Here is a 22,866-nt window from a genome sequence, read left to right as displayed (position 1 = left end):
CACTGGAAATGCTTCTTCCCACTTAAGTTTTCGATTTGCCTTCCCCGCTCCCTCCCCACTATTTTGGGACGATGTGTACTTTTGCAACTGCCACAGTGATTTCTGCTGCTCTTGCAACATAAAAGGTTCTCTGAATGCTAGCGTGGCCCGAGGTCTTACCCCATGGACCAGTCCATCATTTTTCATGGACATATTACAGACCATAATACTACTGAAGGAGTGATTTTTTTTTTAATAACTCAATTGAGAGCAAAGCTGATGTTAAAGAATTTAATATGCGAGAATAGACTAAGAGTCTTAATTTATGGAGAATATAAAGTAGAGTCAAGGGGAGAAGTAAGGGCTAAGCTAAAATTGCGTATTTATAGCTTAGGAGTAGGTGGCTCGAATGTGAAATTTTGGAGGAAGCAGTGTGAACGATGCTTTCAGTGCCCCATCTGTACCCGGGACCTTATAGTCTTCCTGGTGGGGAACTGTCTCTGTGCATACTTCCTGAAGGTCTGCGGGTCCTCTTTGCCTGAAGGTCTTCTTTTGCCTGAAGGTCTTCTTTGTAGGCTGGGAAACCACTTGGCTTCTTCAAGTGCCAAGGAATTAACACCCTGTTCTCCCACCGCTAAAACTGACTTAATCAATGGCTGATAAACATCCCAGCCCCACCCCCTCATAGTGAGACAGTTCCAAGGTATGTTTCTACTTCCTTTGTAAGCTGCCCTTTCTTCCCATGCATCGCGTCGCAGTCCTGGTCCAGCCTTTTCCGAATCTAAACTACATGCACTTTATCCTTGACTCAGGAGCTGCTTCTGGGGGAAGCTCACTTAGGCACGCAGGCTCAAGTGTTTAAAGTTGTCATGCATTTTAAAATTATTTTTCAAAATTGAATCTATTCGCTGTTTGATCTGATCCCTTATTGTGCTGCTAGGGGTTGCTCGTCTCCATTTTTTTCTATGCTCAATTTGATGGTTCAGGATATTTTCTGTTAAAGGAAAGAATAAGAGGAGACTTTTGACAGTGATGGGGAGTTAGTTTATAAAATCCATTTTCATTCTGATTTTTTTGTCAGTATTTCTGATCAGTTCTCAACTGTTTTATTCTATGCCTTAATTATGATGACTGGTCTCACTTCTACAGCTAGCCTTCCTGGTTAGGACCAGAGCTGGTTCCTTTTATTACTTCCACTTGCACTGGATTCTCTAATTTTATCTAGACTTCAAGAGATGCTTCCTCTTGTTAGAGAAGAATCCTGTTTAAATGGGATTATAAAGTGAGAATGTTTTGCTAAAAATTATTCAAATAATGTTGATGTTGGAACAATGTTCAACTCTGATATTTAAAATTAATCCATATATATCTGGCACATATTGATTTCTGATACCTATTATTTATTGGAAGTGACAGTCTAATATTTAATCTGATTTTCAAATGGATAAATTAAATCTTTGTGAATCATTCTACCTTAGACATAATTTGTATTACAAAGCTGAGATTCTACTGAGGTCTTGAATTAAAGAATGGTTGTTAAGATATCATTTTGAGTTAAATCTGAGTTTGATTCCCAGATCTTCTTTCTCTTTGTCCTGTTTTCAGGAGCAGGGTTCCTTCTTAGTCTTTATTCTATATTTGAAAATTGTAAATCAGTATTAGCTTCCTTAAAGAGAAGGTGGAAACATAGCTAAGTTAGAATATTTTATTTCCTTAAAACAAAATGATTTGGGTCATACAGAATGGTGCTCTTTGGGAAGCTTTATTGCAGAGAATACAAGAAGAAAATACACTATACTTCCCACCCTCTGCCTCCACATTTTAATGATAGACACTGGGAAAAATCTGACTCAGTGTTTCTTATTATAAATTATGCAGGAATAAGACTGTTTTAAAACACCACAAAGGACAAAGTAGAATTTTCAGTGTGTCTGCATCACCTTTCCAGAAAAAGATTAGCGTTGACTGCATCAACATCTTACTAATAAAAAGAAACACTTAAAATACTTAAGTGGATCAATTTCCCTGAGGTCTGAGGTCCAGCATGATAAAAGTCTTCTGAATTTAACTGGGTATCTTCCTACATAGAAAACTTTTGGTAGCAGTTAATCATAAGAGAATTTAAATTTTTGTGTCCGCTTTTAACATTTTAAGCTTCATTGCCTTGCATGATTAAGTAGCATAAAGCATAACAGATGTTTCTCCGCTAGGCTTTCGTCTGTGGTAGAGAATACTGTGTGTTTTTTTGGTCAATAAATCTTTATTTGTCCATTGAATTACAAAATTTCAGAAACAGCTCATTCTGCCTTTGAATTAAAATAGAATTATCGGTGTCTCCGCCCACGTTCTTCTTAGCTTCTCAGTTAATTGGCTACCATAAGTGCTCTCCAACGTACTGGAGACCCCGTCTCTCCAATACAGCCCCTAACCACAGGAAGGCAATCCACATTTAAGTTAATTGAAATTAAATAAAATTAAAAATCGCATTCCTCAGTTGCCATAGCCACTTTCAAAGTCTCAACAGACACACGTGGCTAGGGGACCATATTGGACAGCACAGAACAGAGTATTTGCATCAGAGCAGAAAGCTGCGATGAGAGAAATTCCATTAATTGAAAGGAACCCTGTGATGAATAAAAGGGAGGCTCCTCAGGATGTGAATAAACACGGCCAAATCCATTTGCTTGCAGTCTGAATTCTCCAACTGGGTTTTCTTACATTAGGCCACTGTGTGCGTAGGTTTATCAGAGAACTCCTATAAACTTAAGTTTTATGTTCATAAGATATATCCAATAAAGACCCAAAATTCATCCCTAGAAGACTTAAGAATGAACTAGCAAATGCTCGGAACTGTCCTTTGGTCCAGAAAAACCATTATTCCTTGTCATCACCAAACAGTCTGTCAGACCAAAATAGGCACTTCCTGAAGCCACTGTCACAGCTTTTGGTCTAAGGAGACTCGCATTCCACGTACTCACAGCCAGGAAAAAGTTATTACCAGAAGCCAGTGTTTTTCAGTTTCTCCTATGAGCCAGGTTTGTGCTGTGGGCTTTACACTTTATTGTTTTTAATCCTCTCAACAACTCATGGAGATAAGTATTGATATCCATATTTGATAAGTAAAGAGAATAAGCTACAGATTACTTGCTCATTTCAAGGTTGACCAGCCAACCTGGTGTGCAAGGGAGTGATCGGTTTTCCAGGATGTAAGACTTTCAGTGCTAAAACCAGGAAAGTCCTGGACAGACTGATAGCTGTTCACCTTATTGGGTCACAAAACTCCTAATCTCAGAACAAAAATCAAACAAATCTTTCTTGAGTATGCTATGTTTATAACCCTAACTAAGTAAAGTAGTTACTCCGAGGTGAAGAACTGATTTAAAGAGCCCATTGGAACTTACAGAATTTTGATCACTAGAGAATTATGTTGTCATCATCTAACTCAATGACTATTCACTCTCCAGAAGCTGCTGTTTTCCAAGCTGTGGGCAGATGTGAAGATGAGTAAGCTGTAGTTTGCCCTCAGAGACTTGTAGTACACTGAGGGAGACAGGACAAGTACAGATAAGAATACACCAACAGCCAAAAAAAAAAAAAAAAAAAAAAAAAGGCAAGACACAGTGGTGTGAGGGTGAAAGGCAGCGAGTGAGCGTCTAGCTGAGGGATGAGGACAGGTATCCTAGAGGAGGTGGGATTTGTGATGTCCCTTGGAAGACCTGGAGAATTTCAGTAAGTGGAGGTGGGCTAGTGGGAGTATTCCAGTCAGAGAGAGCACAGGCAAGAAGGTCAGACTGTGGAGATGTATTTGAAAATGCTGAACACGTGTATTGTGGTCGGTATGTCAGAGATACATGGCAGAGGCCTGGGAGGTAAGTTTGGGAAGGTAAGGCAGGGCCACATTGTGCGTAGAGAGCTAGAGTTCTCACCTTTAACTGAATCTGCCCTCACTGGGCAGTGGGGAGATTTGAGCAGCATTTGGCTTAATTAGGTTAGATTAGGGAGGGAAGGGAGTGGAATGGACTTGGGGTGGGGCAGGTAGAATACTATGGACAGAGCCCAAGGGAGAAGTGATGATGGTTTGGCCTGTAGAGAAGGAAAAGACAGTAGCCTGCTCAGCTGGTCTCCTTGTTTCTACCTTTGTCCCCTTTCAGTTGCTTTCAACTCTGTAGCCAGAAGGATCTTGCTGAAACACCACTCCTCTGCTCCAAGCTTCTATGGTCTCCCATCTTACAGAAGAGTCCCCTCCCTACGTGACCTACCAGGACCACGATCTAACCCCTGGTTACCTGCTTGACCCCATCTCCTTCTTGCAGTCCCATTTGTTCATTCTCCTTCAGCCATATTGGGCTCATCACTGGTCCTCAGATGTGCCAGGCACATTCTCACCTCAGGGCCTTTGCACTTGCCATTCCTTTGCTGGGAACTTTTTCTCCCCAGTCTACTTCCTCAGGATATTACTCAAATGGCCCTTTTTCAATGAAGCCTTTCTTGGCCACCCTATTTAAAAATGTCTACCTTCTTCTCTCTCCCTCTTTTATTTTTCTCCTGGGCACTCATCACTATCTAACATACTGTGCATTTTACTTATTTGTCTTATTTATTGCCTCAGCAATAAGAAAGTAAGCTCCAAAAAGGCAAGGGGATTTTTTGCTCATCATGTTCCCTGATGAAATCATACCATCTAGTAGATGCTCAGTCAATATTTGATGAATGAATTATTGAATGATGAGGAGGGAAGGAAGAGGTGTGTCTATAGGATGTGGCGGCTGATCAGGGAATGATGGGGAGAGAGGTACCAAAGATGGTTCAGGGTTTCAACCTCAGATGATGGAGAGAAGAATAGAGGGGCAGAAGAAATAAATTCTGAATTTGAGCTGCCTAAGAATATCCAGAACTGTAGCGTGTGGCCCTTTGCTAGGTGTTTGAAAACCCAGTGTAGCATGGAGTATGTTAGAGGCAATACTTGACTCAGCAGAGCGGGATCACCAAAAGCCATGACCCTGGGCCATGCCGTCTTAGCCCTCTTGCATTTTGCCTTTGATTTTTGGCTGCGTTGCATTTTAGTTTCAGGTTGGCAGCTTTTATTGAAAACTGTTGCTTGAACTCCCCATGTTTGCCCTAAGAGCATATCTCAGTGCCCTTTATGTAAAATTCTATTTCTTGAGAATGGTGGTTCTCAGACCTAGCCCACCTAGGAAGCACATGGGCTGCTTAGAACCCAGAGTCCTGAACCCCAGCCCAGAGTGTCTGACTCAGGAGGCCTGAGGTTTGGCCTCAGACTCTGTGTTTTTAACAAGTCCCAGGTGATACTGATGCTGTTGGGACAGGGACCACACTGTGACAGTCACTGCTCTAGAACGTAGTTAGGAAAAGCTCTGTATTCCACAGGGAAATTGGAATGTTTTTGCTAATAATGAGTATACAACTTTTTGCTTTTGGTGGCTGGAATGCTGAGAGTCAAATTTGAAGCCCAGGAAGAATCTGAAGAATTTAATTCCTTTCTTTGGCTCTGATGTTCTGCTTTATTTACATCTTCTTTATTTCATTTTTTTCAGGGAAATATGATGAATTTATTATTTAAGTTTCTTTTTAAAAATTGAAGTATACTTGATTTACAATATTATATTAGTTTCAGATGTACAACATGGTGATTCAATATTTTTATAGATTATACTCCATTTAAAGTTATTACAAAATAATAGCTCTGTTTCCCTGTGCTGTACAATATATCCTTGTTGCTTATTTATTTTATACATAGTAGTTTGTATCTCTTAATCATCTACTCCTATTTTGCCCCTCCCTCCTCCACTGGTAACCACTAGTTTGTTCTCTGTATCTGTGAGTCTGTTTCTGTTTTGCTATATACATTTGTTTATTTTTTAGATTCCACATATAAGTGATAACATAGAATGTGTGTCTTTCTCAGTCTGACTTATCTTACCCACTAGGTCCATCCATGTTGTTGCACATGGCAAAAATCTCATTCTTTTTCATGGCTGAGTAGTGTTCCATTATATATATATATATGCCACATCTTTATCCATTCATTTCATGTTCTCTATTTCTAACCCTTTGTTTCATTTCTCTTTTACATTTAGTTTGTTGTACGCATATTTTCTTATGGTAAGCCGAGCCATTAGATTTGGACCTGCAGCTTATGAGGCAAAATGTAAATGGTAACAGGTATGGCGAAGAATTTCTAAAAAAGAAAACACTTTTTTAGTACTCAGTGCAAATTAGTTGTGGGGCTACTACTCATTAGATTAGCATCTACTTAGAAAGATATGTAAAAATACTCATTAGTGTTGATTTAAACAAGCAGGATAGTACTGTGGCCAGGAACCATAATGATTTTGGGCTCTGCTGGCCACCATTTCTGTTCACTGTCTGCCGGCAAGTGGTTCAGGAGCTCTGTGTGCTCGCCCCGCGGTGACTGTGGTGTGCCAGGGTCTTCCACTTCCTTCTGCTTTTTTATTGGCAAGCAGGGAATGCTGTTTGCCAGTATGTTGTTGATGAGGATGAGAAACTGGAACACTTTCATGGGGATTAGTGACTGGGGAGCCCAGGGGGTTATTAGTTTTAGAGAAAATGGACAGGAGCTGAGGGCACGTGGGTCCTGCGTTGGCCTTGTTTCATATGAAGAGCAACTATGGTTTTGCTTTTACAGAGAGACAGGACCAGAAATAGTTCGATGTTCCAGGGTAACAGGCATCGAAAAGCTGTGTCTATTAAAGGGGGTCGTTGAGGTTTTCACTACATGGTAGTGACATGTTTCCATCAGCTTTTTGATGCATCTGAAGGCTTAAAAGTATACAAATAATAAGAACTAAAAGATTAGAGGTAAAGGAAATTTTGTGGAGAGATGTTAAAGGAAGCAGTTCCTGTACCTGTAGGATTATATTTTATGGAGGTGACCAAGTGACCACATGAGGAGGTCAACGCCATTGAAAAAAGAATTTTCACTTACATTCCCCAAGAGATGGGGACACACCATGCCATGCAGGGCCACAGGGAAAGCACCAGGTTCTAGTCAGGAAGCAAAAGCAGGAGCGAGGGGAAGGCCAAGGACAGAGCCTTTATCGGGGTTTCCGTGGGAAAGCCAGGAAGGGCAGAGTAAACAGCGTACTGTTGGCTAATCTGAGTAATTCCAGTAGGCCCTGGGCTGTAGGGATGATGTCTAGCTGTCTGGTTCCTGGCCCTGGGTGGTTCACGGCAGAGGAAATACAGGCTTGGTGTGTGAGGGTTGGCTTGGTGTGTGAGGGTTAGCTAGGGAGGCGGTTGGGGCTGTAGACTCAGGATTGGTTGGTTTCCCTACAAAAACTGTGCTCCCAGTTGAGCCCTTGCTTATCTCTAAGAATTGGTTGTCCAGTCTCTCCCCAGCCAGCAAGGGTTTAAAGATGTCAGTGTTATAAAATATGAAAAAAAGTGATTGCTATAAAAGCTTATGTGTTACAGCCAGAGCACATTCTTGTTTCACAATTTTTTTTCTTTTTTTAAATGGAGGTAGTGGGGATTGAGCCCAGGACCTCGTGCATGTTAAGCACGTGCTTGACCACTGAGCTATACCCCCTACCTCTCCAGAGCACATTCTCATCTGGCCCGATTTTCCACTATAATTATCACATGGAGTTCTTTCTACCACCTTCCCTCTCCCCACCCTCCAGAGGCCTTTTCTGAGCCCTTGAAGCTGAGCCCTCCTGCCCATGTGCTTTGAAAAGCACCCTGTGTTTTGGACATGTCATGTTATTTTATAACTTATCAATAGAAATCCCAACCTTTTATATAACAATGACCCCCACTCTGGTGTTTCCATTTTTACTCCTGGTCTCTTTGTGACCAATGTGAATTCTATGCCTGGTTTGACTTAGTCTATTCAAGCCCCTTTATCTGCTTGTTCAGTTGATATTTCCCTCATATTTTACTTTTATCTAAGAATTTGATATTATCTAAGACTTTAAGGAAGTGACTAGACTGGTTCTCAAGTATCATTCTAATTACTGAAAGAGATGGCTGGCAGTATCTATCTTAAGAAAACATCTCTCTTTGCTTTATTTTTCCCTCTACAAATGTCTTTATTGAGCCACTACAGGACAAAGAACTCAGGACAGAGGCAGAAAGGAAAATAAACCTAATAAAATATGTCTTAAAATAGAGGTATGTACATTTTAAGGAAGTATGTCCATTACAGGAGGAGGAGGAAGAAGGAATTCTTAAGTTAGCTGCCTGAGTCAGGGATGACTTCTCTTGGAAGATGACATATTTCTGCTTCCTTTTAAAATTGCAGTTTTTTTTTTCATTTGTTTGTTTTGGAATATAAATGCCATACATGTTCATGGTAGTACATTTAGAAAGTATTTAAGAATATAAAAAATAAAATAAAAGTGAATTCCAACCTCATTCTTGAGCATCAATGCTTAAATTTTTTAATAATAAAAAAGTGTATTTTGAAACTAGATAGAGATAGTGGTTGCACATCATTGTGTCTATACTGAATTGTTGACTTTAAAATAGTTTTACATCATGTGAATTTCACCTCAATAAATTATTTTTTAAAAGGTGCTTATTTTACTGGCATTTAAAAATAAGGAAAATCAACTGAATGGGCTACTGAACTTCAGGTAAATCTTTTTTTTTTTTTTTTTTCACAAGAAGAGAAATTATTTCCCAAAATATCTATGTTAGAAAAATTATGAGACCTATTAACAGGGGTCACTCTCTAGACCACAGGCCCCATTCAAATTTTGCTGATTATCCCAACAAAAATGTCCAAAATCCAGTCCACCATCACATGTTGTATTTCACTGTGGTGTCCTTTAGTTTCCTTCAGTCTGGATCAGTTCCTCATCTTCCCTTATCTTTATGATCTTGATTTTTTTTTTTTTAAAGTATAAGCTAGTAAGTCTATAGATGTCCCTCAATTTGGGTTTGCTGATGTCTCCCTTGTAGACATACCACTGAAAGGGTGCTGTGCTCGGTGCCTCATCATAGAAGCCACACAGTGTCAATTTACCCTGTTAGCAGTTAGGTACATTCTTATGTCTTGGGTAAGATTGGATCTGCCAGGTTTCTGTACTTGAAAGTTACTAAGTGTATTGATTTCATAAATCTGTATGTAACTTAAAAATACTTTGTGGGATAATAGTTTTGTAAATGCAGTTGATTCTTATTATTTGCAGTAGTTGTGTTCTATAAAGTCATGGGAAACAAGATATTGAAAACTGGAGTGTTGTTCTGGGGGAGATCCAGGTTCGATTCCTATTAAATCGTAATCATCAGTCAATACATAACCTTGTTTCAGGTGTGTTTATCTTCAAAGACACCTTATTTAATATATATTGTTGGTTCCTTAACTTTGAACCCACAGCCAACAGTTGTATCACTCATGCCTGAAGGAAGCTTACCTAACTGTGTATTAGACATTTCTTCAAGGAGCTCTGATTCCTTTCAGTGGAAAATGGCATTTAGCAAACAAGAACTGGGTGCTAGGTGGGCTCATTGCTACCAGGGTGTCATTACTTCTAAGCCCTGTTGGTAACAGGAAGTGTATGTGTACACACACACACACACACAATCTATCTGTCTATCTATCAGCTCATGAATTCATACCACTATCTCCCTTTCCAATGTAACTGTCCCCTTTCTGTATTTGTAACTCTCCTCTCTGGCGGTTAGAAAACTGACTCCCATTAGTCTCAGTGTATTTACTGATTTACTCACTCCCCTACCCCTGTATGTAAACAAATAACTAGCCCCACCAGCTAAAGACACAACCCTGGAGACCTGGCCCCCCACTCCTGCAGGGCATGTAGTTTGAAAGTTTAGCTCCAATAAAAGGGGAAGAGGAAGGTGGAAGATAGAAGGAAGCTAACTTAAAGTTGTAGAAAGTCTAAACTTTTGCTAAATTGTCCTTAAATAACAATAGGGATTTTTTTTGTAATAAAAGAAGAGAAACATCATGTGTATTTTTAGTTAGCTTTGAAATTAGAAGGCTATTTTACCATACCAAATGGGTATAAAAGAAAAACCAGTTTTATATGACTAGTATCTTTAAAAATATTCATGTGATACATCTGTTATCTTCTTGGATTTAAACATTTTATTTTATATTTTTCCCAGATGTTTTAGATTAAAAACATTGGCTTTTAATAGACCAGCTAAACTTAATTTGAATCTTTAAATGTTGATAGGAAATCTTCTGAACTTTCTAATTTTTAATGTTGGAAATGACACTTTGATTTGCTCTGTTTACAAGAGAATATTGGGTAATTTTATGAAGTACTTTGATTATATATATATATTTTTTTTTTCTGGTGTGTTTATCCATGTTAAGAAAGTAAAGTATGCATCTTAAGGTTTCTTTTAAAATACTTATTTTAACTTGAAACAATTAAATGATGCTATCGAACATTAAAGTTAGTTTACACTTTACAATGATCATTGCAAATAGTCTTGACTTCTGAAATCTTAGATTCTGGTGAATAGGCTATGAATTATAGCCTTAATAACAGTGGTTGCTTAATTTCTATGGAATGATTTTAATATGTTGTAGCATAAGGAGATAATTATTCTGATAAGTGAGACTGTGCATGTCAAAGTAATGCAGATTTTACCTTTTCTATGAAGACATGTAAAAATCACACACATGTGAGTTAATTCACATTACAAACATGCAAAAAATACAACAGCATCTACCCAATAATCTTTTTAAATTTCTGTTTCCAATCTTCTTAATCCCATTCCCAGAATTTCTTGGTGTTATATATATTGAAAAGAATACATTTGACTGTATATAAATACATTGTTTTGGTTTGATTTTTACCTAAATATTACATATATATTTACACACATGTATATGTATATTTCTTGCTTTTTTCATCAATAAAAATATTTCTTGGAGTTCCTCTTATGCCATACATATAGCTCCATTTTATTTTTTATTACTACATAGTATTTCATTACATGGCTATGCTATAGTTTATTTAAACATTTCCCATTGATAGACATTTAGCTTTTTCCCCTACATTTTTGCTGTTGTAAACAACACTGCAATGAAAATGCACATACATCTTGAAGCATGTGTGTGGAAGTTCTATGAAATAAATTCCTAGACTCAAAAATGAGACGTGACTCCCTTCATTGGGCTGTCCTGCTCCTTTGGAGACCATTTCTGTTCCCCAGTCCAAAGTCCCTGGGAGTGTCTGACCCGGTGGCCTTGTCCCTTATGCCCTTTAGCTGTATTCTGTCCTGTTTTACAAAGAGGCTGGAAGAACAGGTGTCCACCATCATGGACCAGTTCCTCTGCTGTGGGCGTCTGCCGTGTCAGGCCAGGGAGGTGGCATCTCAGAAGTGCGCCTTCTCAGGGAAGTGTTAGTGGGATGAAGTGGAACCCGTAATTACAGATTATATTGCAGTAACTTTACACATGTACTAGTAGACTTTAGGGTCTCATCAAAGAATAGCATCATTTTAATCAATAATGATTGCAAGTCATTTATTTTAAGCAATTTTTGAAACAGGAGTCATAGGTTGATTACTTCTGATAAGGACATTTGTGTATGGGTATGTTTTTAGATTCTTTATTCAATTTCCTTATCCTAGTTGAAAAATTAAAAAGAAAACCCCAATCTATTTCATAAAGGGGATAAGTTCTAATCAGTCATTAGGGTTTTCTGTATTGCTGAATGGCTATTTCCAGTTCATTTCAAAAGCAATTCAATTTTATTTTATTTTCCATCCCTTGTTTATAACATTCATTTGTCATTTTTGTCATTTTGTAGACCTACCAAGAGCAGCTGTCAGGATCTTAAGCAACATGACATTCCTTTTTGTGAGTTTGTCATACACAGCTGAGAGTGCCATTGTAACTGCTTTCATTACCTTCATTCCCAAGTTCATCGAGTCACAGTTTGGTATTCCAGCTTCCAATGCCAGCATCTACACTGGTAAGGCACTGCCGTTAGAACTCCTTGAAACCATGGTCATTTCTGTCCACTAAACGAGAATGCCAAGAGTGAGGAGAAAGTTCATTCTAACATCATAAAGTGTTAAAAACTTCATTAGCAGCAACCTTCCCTCCTCAGATTTTGGGAGGAGGAAGTCTTTGAAGGTTTTCTCTTTGATTCTGATTGAATTATCTGTGTGACATTTTTCCCGATGGTGTCTTGGAAAAGGGAGAACTTTGCATATTTGTGTTGTTATGGTTCTCAATTAAAAAGGGTGAGACAGGCAAGGCATTTAAACTTAAATCTGAATAAATATTTGTATGGGTTGACTTGAGTCTCAAAGTGTTAAATTTTAAAAACTTGATAATCTGAAATACAGAAATTTTAAATAATTGGTAACCTGAAATACAGATCAGTTTCATAGCGTTAAGATTTTCTCTTCATAAATATGAACAGATTTTATTTGAATTACTGGAGATGCTTGAAGTTAGAAAGGAGGTCTGTGAATTTTGTTTTGGTTGATGTTTTCTGTCTGAGAAAACTGAGTTTTCGAAGACTTTGGTCCACGTGCCCATGGTGCTTAGTGCTCAGATCTTTTTTTCATAATAAATCGGGTGCTCAGAAATGTGGCAACATGAATTCTCAGATATTGGGATTTTCAGTGTATTTCATATAATATTCTGGATGTTTCATTAGTGGTTTCCAAGATGGTCAAATGACTGTATCTTCCTAAGGCTCAATTTATTATAAAATATAAACAGTTAAGTGGAGAATTATGAGACCTTTTCTGATGGCCGTGGCTCCCATTTCCTCCTCCACGTCCACATTTAAACCCAGCAAGCTCGGACTATCTGACAATTAACACACAAAACTATTATTGTAGAAAGAGAAGTTGACTTGAAATCTCTGGGTAATCATTTTGTTCTCTATCATTTTGTTTTCACTTTGCACATAAAAAGACATACATATTGGGTTGTGGGTCCATGATAGCAAATCTTTTTATAAAGAGTGTCCTGCTGTGGACCTTGTAATTGTCACCTAAAAATAGGTTTTCTCTGTTGGTTTTTAAAAAAATACATGTTTTCCTTATATTAAGGTAAAATTGGTAAATTTTACAGATTACATTAGAGTTCGGGTGTGAGAAATCCTGAACATCCCATTTCTAGCTTAATTCTTATACTAAGCTTTGTTGAACGACAATTCTTGGATGGGGAAACCAAGAGTTGTGGCTCAATCTGATGCCACATAATTGTCCATTGTAGTCTCAGCTTTTCCCAAATTAAGTTTCAATATTACAGAGATCTTTGCTGCAGGACTTTTCGTAACCCTTAATATGCCAATGTGCATTGAGGAACTCCCAAAGGAAGGTTCAAAGTGCAGTCTTTCCCAAACTTACTTAACCATGAATTCCAACTTTTTTTTTAAAGCATTCTTTCTCGTGAACAGTGTTCCTTGGGACCACATTGGGAAACACTGCTAGTCCATCCTGTGTGTCCCTGTTCCAACCAGACTCGGGAGCAGAGCTGTCTGGTCATCGCCATTTTGACTTCGAGGGTTGCTGGGAGTGGTACATTGCCGAGCTGGGTGGGTATCAGTGTGTATTGAATGTATATAGACCAAGGCCATCTCTTAATTACTGGTAGAGGCAGAGGCTAGTAACAGCTCCTTGTGGAAAAATGGAACAAAGACTTCAGCTGGACCTGGGTGCTTGGCTGCAGAGTTCTGTGGTGTGGCTAAGGCAGTACGCACCGAACGTGGCCTCCTTGGTGAAGAGGGGCAGGATTGAGTAAATCTAACACACGGAGTTTGTTCATCCCACTTTCTGACATCTGGGTTAGAGAAACATTATCACACAGCGCCCAGTACTGTTCTGGTTTTGTCACCAGCAGTTTTGTTGTTGTTGTTGTTTTTGTTGTTTGTTAATCACTGCCAATGCAGTTTATACAATGGTAGTCTCCTGTGTTTTGATAAAAGGCCTTTCATTCCCAGATCACATAGTTTTTCCTTCCTTTCCAGACAGATAACAAATACTAATAGTCAAGAAATACTCAGATTGATGAAGAGTAGAGGGTGGTCTGTCAGATCACAGTAAGATTAAACAGGGATGACAAATTCTTTTTAAAACTCGCCTTGATTTTTTTTTTTTTGAATCTGTGTCAGTTGAATCCTTCTTCCTCTCTAAGCAGAGATTTGTATTTTTGAAGGACTTATTTAATTTCATTTAATCTTTTGTATTTAAAGTGCTTTCTATGCATGTAAGTGACATGAATTAAGAAATGTATCTGAACAAGAATTAAAAAATAGTTTTAATTTCTCATCTGACATAGTTTTCGAGTTAAAAGTTCTTTTTTCATTTAAAAAATTACCTAAACCTCCGTAACAATTTGCTTGTGTTGTGTTATGTGGTAGAGATGAAGTTCCATGCATGCAGCAAAAGATGGGCCCTTTGCTCACCCGCCCTCTCGCAGAGCCATGAGCACCAGTTCCGTGCATGGCACTGTGCTGTGTTGTGTGTGTGTGTGTTTGTGTGTGTTTACGGGGGCAGGCGGGGGGAAGTATAAAGACTCATACCAGGACCCTGCTTACTTGCTTACAGATCTAAGAGGAGAGAGAAAGCTTACAATATAAGTTTAGAAAAAGATATTTAAATAAATTAATAGAAGCTTGGTGTTACAGGGATTATTTTGCCTGGCGGAGTGGTGTGTTTGAGTTGCATTTCATGGCATCCCTTAAAATGGCTTTTAATTAGGCTTTTAAGGAAAAGCAGAATTTGATCATTTGGAGTTTGGAGGAAAGGCATTAACTCTTTAGAGGAGCAGCTTGAGTAAAGAGCAGGGAAGGATAAGCTTTGTTCTGGTAAAAAAAAAAAAAAAAAAGGCTTGCCTAGGACAGAAATAGAGAGGACTCTGAAGGCAAGTGGGCGGGAGGTGGGGTGGGCGGCGGTGAGGGGGAGGTGAATGCTTTCTGGTACTGGGGTTGGGACCTTCAGCACCACTGGGCTCATGTTATCATCACACTGGGGGCCTCTGTGCCCTGGGAGGAGGTGGTGACACTGAGGAGAGGATCCTTGAAACACCTTCACCAATTCCAGTTCATCCCGCTGGAGTTTGTGTGTGTGCAGCTGTGAATCTGTGTTCGCGTTACACTCTCCCTGCTCGTGGTCTTTCTACTGGCCCTCTTAGGGTCACATGTATTGATGGAAATTAAATATTATGAAGTTAGTATTTTGGAAGAGCCTGGAATTAGGGGAAGAGCCATTGCAGGAGGGGTTAGATGGAATGGCGGTGAACCCTGCCCTGCTGGTTACTCGCCCTGTGACTTTGGACAAGTCCCTCAACTCCCTGAACTTTATCTGTGTGATAAGGACAGTATCTCCCCGTCTTTCTCTGTGTCAGTGTTGTTGCGCGGATCAAGTGAAGTAGTAAATAGTGATTTGCTCTGAAGCTTACCTAACTTTAAATAGGCCCAGCAACAGAAATGGGAAAAGTACAACTTGATCACATATTATAGGAAACAAAGTTATTATTTATGATGATGGTGGTAGCGCCGTACATTTGAAGTTCAACAGCTTGAACAGGTCTGAGAATGAAGCCTCTGTAATAATAGTGATGCCAATAAAATGACTGATGCTATTCGCTGAGGTATTTTTATATAGAAAACATCATTTAATCCATACAGTAGGTATTACTGATTATGTCCATTTTCCAGATGAGGAAACAAAGGTCCAGAGAGGTTTAAATAACTTGCTTGAAGACACACAAATATAAGTGAGAGCCAGGAGGCTGGAGTCTTACTCCTTGGAGTATAGAAATACTCGTATATGACTTTTATTGAACTATTATAACAGGCATATTCTACTGTCATCACTTCCAGTTAGGTTTTCTTTTAAAAACTATTTTCAGAGAAATGATATTCTAAGATTCTACTTCCACTCACTCTACGCAGCCTTTGCCACTGAACCAGGGTCCACAGCATTCGTTTGCAGAGCACTGTAGTCTTTCAGCATCACTTTTGCTTTCCTGGGTTTCTGCCCTTTGCGTGAAGAATTATAAAGAGTTAGACATGTGTTCGTTTTTACAAGGGAAGTAGCTCTGGAAAACTCTATTTTGTTTTTCACTGGAGAATAATCAAGATACTTATTTCTGTAGTAAGAAGATTAGGTTAGGGTGTTATTATCTGAAGAAAAGTTACTGTAGTTTTTATGGTCATCTAATTAACGAAATATTCGCCACCCATCTTCAACCACTGATTTGGAGTTTGCTGATGCGTTTCAAGGTAGTGCCACTGAATGCAAATTGCAGCCTTTGAGACTCATTGCATCTTTCGATGCAAGAGAGGCATGAACATGCTTTGGTTGGTTTCGTTCTTCTGAGAGCATTAACAGCTTTTCTACGCCGGTTCTTTAATTTTAGGAGAGTAGTGTTTGAAATTCACTTTGTACTAAGTTTACAAATGTATTCAAATATTTTTTAAATTAACCTTTTAAATGCAAGTAGACTGTATCAGGTGTGAATGTACTGTAACATCACAAGCTATTTCCAAGGTCAGATAATGACATCTGACTGTGAGATGTGTGAACACTACACTCAAACTGGATGTGCTCTGGGGGAGAAGAGACGTTCCCTGCAAACGGACATACTGCAGAAGCTGCTGGAGTCTTTTGCTTGTACAGTGTTATACAGTTATGTTAGGAGCTAAGAGTGACAATGATAGGTTCTGTATCTTTTGAGCAGAGAAGTATTTATCACTCTGAATTACACTTGTGTTTCTTCAATGTCAATTAGAACTTTTGTAGAAGGTTATAGTGGACAATCAGTCGAGATACTCAGATCCTATTTGTTCATTAACCAATTAATTTCCTCTCCAGCTTGAATGTGTTGAGTAAGACATACAGTACAGTAGTCAAGAGAGTCAATTTTGGAAGGAGACAGATCTTGTTGAAATTCTTATTCTTCCTCTCCATCTATCCATCCATCCATCTGTTGTCCATGCACAAGTATTTATAAAGTTTCTGCTAGGGGCCTGACACAGTGTGCCAAGTGCTAGAAAAATCATGATGAGAACACCGAGGGGCCCCACCCTCCAGGACCGTACAGGATGGTGACCTTAGTGGGCTGCCTGTGTCCCTGGACAAGTTTTTTCACTTTTATGAGAGTTAGAGGTTGTGACGAATAAGTGAGGGGATGTAGATGGTATGCTTAACATAATGCCTGGAAAGGAGCTCTTAGTAGCAACCGCAGCACTAGCTTAATGATACTCTCAGAAAAAGGAACCTAAGGCAGAAGAGTGAAGCTAGGACTTAGGACTTGGGGAAACATTCATCGGGAAGATTATCTGGGAGAAATTAACTCCAAGAGTAAGAAGAGATTAAAAATGGCCAAAGGTAGTGGGAAAACGAAAGAGAAGGCAAGAGACTTGATATTAACATGCAGGTTAAGGATTATTTCATCTGAACGGCAGGAGGCTTGGAGATATATATAATAGAAATTATAAATGTGCAGTGTAACACGTTATATGTGAACCTGATTTCAGTTGAATTGGTGTTGAATGAGGGTTAAATCTTTGTATCTCTGATTTATTTATTCTCCCTTATTGTTCGACCTCCAATAAGTCTATTTTTAACAACTCTTAGAAGGGAAAAATACATTTTAAATGTTTTAATTTTTATATATTTGAGCACAGTATAGTGAAATGTCAGTTGGCCAAATCTCTCAATTAGATGAAGTGTTTTCATTTCATTCATCTTTGATGATTTACAATAGCAGAGTCCTTCTATCTGGGATATGTTTCCCATGAATGCATATGCGTGCACACACAGCCCCCCAATGGCAAACATCACTTAATAAGGGATTTTCTGGCTCAGAGGACATTCAGATCAGATTTCTACAGATTTCTACATCTACATTTATTGCCCCTTGATGATCTCTGAGGTTCAGAATGGCCCAGAGCCCTCTGGAGAGACTTAGTCATCAAAGACACCGTATTCTGTTCGCAGAGCAGGATGCATTTTTTTGTATAAAGCTGAGTTGAGAAAGATTAGGGAGGTTTTCAAAAGGACAGAAAACCCAAGGGAAAGAATAAAGTGTCAGGAGCAGATGTAAGAGCATTTCTACTGAATGTATGATGTCCTTGGTTAAATCAGTATCCAAGATTCACCCAACAGATCTGATAATGAACGAATGTAAACATGAATCTCTCTGGTCCTCAGTCTCTTCTTTGAAATGAGCGATTGAATTAGATAATCTTTCACCGAAGATCAACTAACAGACATCCCACTGTCTCCCCCACATCCTCAACCCAACAAAATCCTCTGATCTTTTGTGAGCAACTTCTTTTTCGAGGCATTCATGTTAGTCAGTGTCTTCCTATTTCACTTTGGATATATATAATAGCTTTCCTTGGCATTTTAAATTTCTTTTATAGACATATTGATTTTTTTTTTTCCTTTGGTGCATGAGATGGAACCGAGGTTGAATTGCTACACTACTTGCTTTCTTTTGGAGGGACCATCAAGGAGCACGTTCACTTGATGATTACATTTCTCCTTTTAAGAACTCAGGAACTTTCTACTGGGCATGGTCCCATGTTAGCGGGTCTATGTCCTGCTAACATGGGGGTGATCCCTGCTTGCTTTGTAGTGAGTCAACATATTTTAACAAAATCGATGGATTTAGGGGTCATAAGGTCTCGGTTTAAGCTCTCCCTCTGCCATTTATTGGCCACAGAACCTTGGGTGAGTTAACTAATTTCTCTGGCTTCAGTTTTACCAGCTGTGAAAGGGTGTAACCATATCCACTTTACAGGGCTCTTGAAGTTTTAGAAAGTTTAAAAATTACTTATTATGTGTAAAGAACAACATAAATATTAACTATTAATGAGAATGACACTGGCTTTCATCTCTATTCATCAAATATTCTGTCCTCCATAATAGGAGAGGGGAAATGAGATTATTATTGAAAGAGCTGAGGAAGGGAGGAAAGTAGGGGCTGGAGTATAATATTATCCCAGTTTTGTAGGTGGATAAATAAAGGTGTAGGCACTAATGGAAGGATTCAGGCCTCAAGGCAGTGGCAAACTGGGGCTGGAGACAGACTGTTCTGACTCCCAGTTCATGCTACTATTTCTCATTTCCTCAGAGATGCTGTTAACTCATAAAAATCACATCCAGAGCTAATGAATATCTTGGCCCTTAACTGTGGCCAGGATATGGTTATTACCACACAGGCAGGAAATACCTTACTCTTTTCAACTAAATAATGAAGCATGTGCTTAGACATTATTAGAAGCTGAAGTGATGTCCTCTTGAAACCTGAACCACCTCAGGATGGACCATGGAAAATTTGCTTTGCTGCCAGGCTCAACTTCCTGTTGCGGCATCTTTCCATCGGCCAGAAGCTAGAACATGGGGTTATTTGCATTTGTTACTGTTAGACTGATTAGATTTCAGGCTAATGGTTAATTTTTTTCAAGTCACGCTATTGAAATTTTTCTTATAGCTCTATTTGCAATAAAGAGGAATATAATTTTTTTGTTAAAGTGGATATTCAGAAACATAGGCACATGCTTCTCTTACCTAGGCAAGGAACAATGTGTGTATAATTGTTTTATATAGAGTGGTTCAGTATTATTTTGCAACACTTTCCTTAGATTTGTTTGAAATATGTTCTATATAAGTAGCAAACCCTTTTGGAAAGGCAGTTGAACTTGGTGCAGTCAGTCAGTGATGGAGGAGAGGAGGACAGCTGGGTAAATGTCCGTGTCCTTTGATAAGATTTTCCAATAGGACATCTGTATTTGTGACACTGCAAGTTTTTTGTTGCTGTTCTTATTCCAGCCTTGTTCTCAGAGATAGTTATTCACATAATCAATGTGTTGTTAGGCACTCAGAGTTGGTATAGTCACACAGAGTGCTTCCAGCTTCTGCTTCATCATGGAATCTTGGTCCAAAGGAGAGATCCAGCCATTATCTCTGTATTGCAAGCATCAGGATTGTAGGAAAGGTGAAGAAAGGCATGAATGGATGGACTCCTGTTGCTTATATCGCATTATGCAGAACTTATCACATAGCGACCTTTAGTTGCAAGGGAGCCTTGGTGAACTCATTTTAATTGATAGATGAAAATGGTGCAACTGGTGGATCATTTATTTTCTGTGTGTGCTGCTCTTCCTCTCCTCTACATCTTTGTTCAAATGGCCCTCATCAGTGAGACCAGTGTGCCCCATCTAAAGATGTAGCTCCTCTCCCAGAACTCCTGATATTCCTTGCTAGGCTGAACACTTGTCTCTGTAGTGCTTTTCACCTTCTAACATTCAGTGTGATTTGCTTAGATATTGGTTTATTGTGTATTGTCTCTTTTCCCCACAGTAGATTGTAAACTCAGCCTGGGCAGGATTTTTTTGTCAGCTTTATTCACTGTGTGTCTTCAGAGTCTAGTAGAGCCAGGACATGGTTGATTCTCAAAAAAATGTTTTCTGTTGAATTAAATATATGTTTTTAAAATTATATATTTTTTAAGCTTTCTGAAAGTTATGCTTAACAACATGTTTGTAAATAACAAAAATGAATTTTAGCTCAACTACTGTTTAAGTGATGGGAAATTAAAAACAGTGCAATAAAGGGCATCTATAAAAAATCTGCAGCTCACATCATACTTCTTACTGAAAGACTGAATGCCTTCTCCTTCAGATCAGGAACAAGACAAGGTCTGCTCTTGGCACTTCTATTTGCCATTGCACTGGAGACTCTAGCTGGGGAAGCTGGGCAAGAGAATGAAGTAAAAGACATTTAGATTGGAAAGAAAGATGTAACACTCTCTCTATTCACAGATTATGCAATCTGGTATAGAGAAGATTCTAAGGCGTGCCCTAGAAATTATCAGGACTAGTAAATGAGTTTAGTGAGGTTGCAAGACACAAGATTAATACAGAAATACCTCGGAGATATTGTGGGTTTGGTTCCAGATCACCACAATTAAGCAAAGAGTGTGATAAAGCAAATCATATGAATTTTTTTGTTTCTCAGTGTATATAAAAGTTATATTTACACTGTCTATTAAGTGTGCAATAACATTATGTCTAAAAAACAATATACATACATTAATAAAATATTTTTATTTTAAAATTCTAAAAAAATGCTAACCATCATCTGAGCCTTCAGCAAGTCATAATCTTTTTGCTGGTGGAGGGTTTGAAATATTGTGGGAATTACCAAAATGTGATGTGGAGAGATACAACATGAACAAATACTGTTGGAAAAATGGTGCCAGTAAGCTTGCTTGACTCAGGGTTGCTACAGACCTTCAATTTATAAAACACGCAGTATCTGGGAAGCAAAATAAGGCAAAGCACTATAAAACAAAATATGCTTGTACACAAATATCAATTGTATTTCTATATGCTAGCAATGAACAATTCAAAAAGGAAATTAAGGAAACAATTGCATTTACAATAGCATGAAAGAATGAGATACTTAGAAATAGACTTAACAAGAGAAGCGCAAAACTTATATTCTGAAACCCACAAAATATTGTTTTAAAATTAGAGAAAACCTAAATAAACAGAAAGACAGCTCATGTTCATGAATTGGAACACAGTGTTATTAAGAAGGCTGTATTCCCCAGATAGATTCAACAAAATCCCCATCAAAATTCCAGCTGGTTTCATTGAATAAATTGCCAAGCTGATCCTAAAATTCATTTAGAAATGCAAGTGACCCAGAATGGCCAGGACAATCCTGACAAAGAACAAAGTTGGAGCACCTAGATTTCTTGATTTCAAAACTTAATAAAAAGCGACAGCAATCAAGACAGTATGGTACTGACTTAAAGTAGATCTAAAAGTCATTGGAATAGAATTGACCATACATCTATGGTCAACCAATTTTCGACAAGGATACCAAGACCATTCAATGACGAAAGGATAGTCTTTCAAAAAATAATGCTGGGATAACTGAATAGACACATGCAAATGAATGATGTTGGACCCCTACTTCACACCGTATATATATAAAATTAACTCAGAATGGAGCAAAGATCTTACTGTAAGAGCTAAAATTAGAATACTTTTAGAAGTAAACATAAACTAAATCTTTGTGACCTTGAAGTAGCTAATGCAACCAAAGAAAAAACAGCTGTTGGACTTTATCAAAATTAAAAACTTTTATATGTTAAAAGCACCATCAAAAAAGTTGAAAAGCAACCCACAGAATGGGAGAAGATATTTGCAAAACGTATATCTGATCAGGGACTTGTATCCTATATATAGAACACTATTATATGTGAAGAATTCTTAAAGCTCAATAATAAAAAGAAAAATAAGCCAATTAAAAATGGGCAAAGGGTCCAAATAGATATTTCTCCAAAGAAGATATATAAATGGCCACATGAAAAGATGCTCCACCTCATTAGTTATCAGGAAAATACAAATCAAAACCTCAGTGAGAACACTTTGCACCCACTTGGATGTTTATAATCAAATATGATTTGTGGAAATAACAAATGCTGGTGAAGATGTGGAGCAGTTAGAGCCCTCACACACTGCCAGGGGGAAGGTCAAATGGTGCAGGTGTTTTGGAAAACAGTTTGGCACTTCCTGAAGTATATAGAATTACCATGTGATTCAGAAATTCCATTTCTAGGCATATATCCAAGACAAATGAAAACATACATCCACATAAAAACTTGACCATGAATGTTCATAGCAACACTATTCCTAATAGCCAGAAATAGAAACAACTCAAATGTCCATCAACTGATGAATGGATAAATACAATATAATCTATTAGTACAATAGATTATGCTTTGGGTCACAAATAAGAATGAAGTACTGACATGCTACAGCGTGGATAAGCCTTGAAAACATTCCGCTAAGTGATAGAAGGCAGCCAGACATATTTTATGACTCCATTTACATGAAATGTCTAGAATAGACGGATCTATAGAGACTG

At 38.3% G+C, this 22,866-nt stretch overlaps 1 protein-coding gene across 2 annotated transcripts in view; it reads left to right on the top strand.

Annotated features, from left to right (window-relative positions):
* SLCO5A1 (solute carrier organic anion transporter family member 5A1) overlaps positions 1-22,866 on the top strand; it is a 108,197-nt gene that overhangs the window by 53,023 nt on the left and 32,308 nt on the right. The window contains exon 5 of one of the 2 annotated variants that reach the window (XM_010970610.3): positions 11,757-11,921. The exons of the other annotated variant lie outside the window; for it this stretch is intronic. Coding sequence (XP_010968912.2) covers positions 11,757-11,921 — 165 coding nt within the window. The remainder of the gene's footprint in view (positions 1-11,756; positions 11,922-22,866) is intronic. 2 annotated transcript variants of the gene reach the window in all.

The sequence above is a fragment of the Camelus bactrianus genome, chromosome 29, assembly GCF_048773025.1.
Source record: "Camelus bactrianus isolate YW-2024 breed Bactrian camel chromosome 29, ASM4877302v1, whole genome shotgun sequence".
NCBI classification, from domain to species: domain Eukaryota; kingdom Metazoa; phylum Chordata; class Mammalia; order Artiodactyla; family Camelidae; genus Camelus; species Camelus bactrianus.
This window is presented reverse-complemented; position numbering and strand designations above follow the sequence as displayed.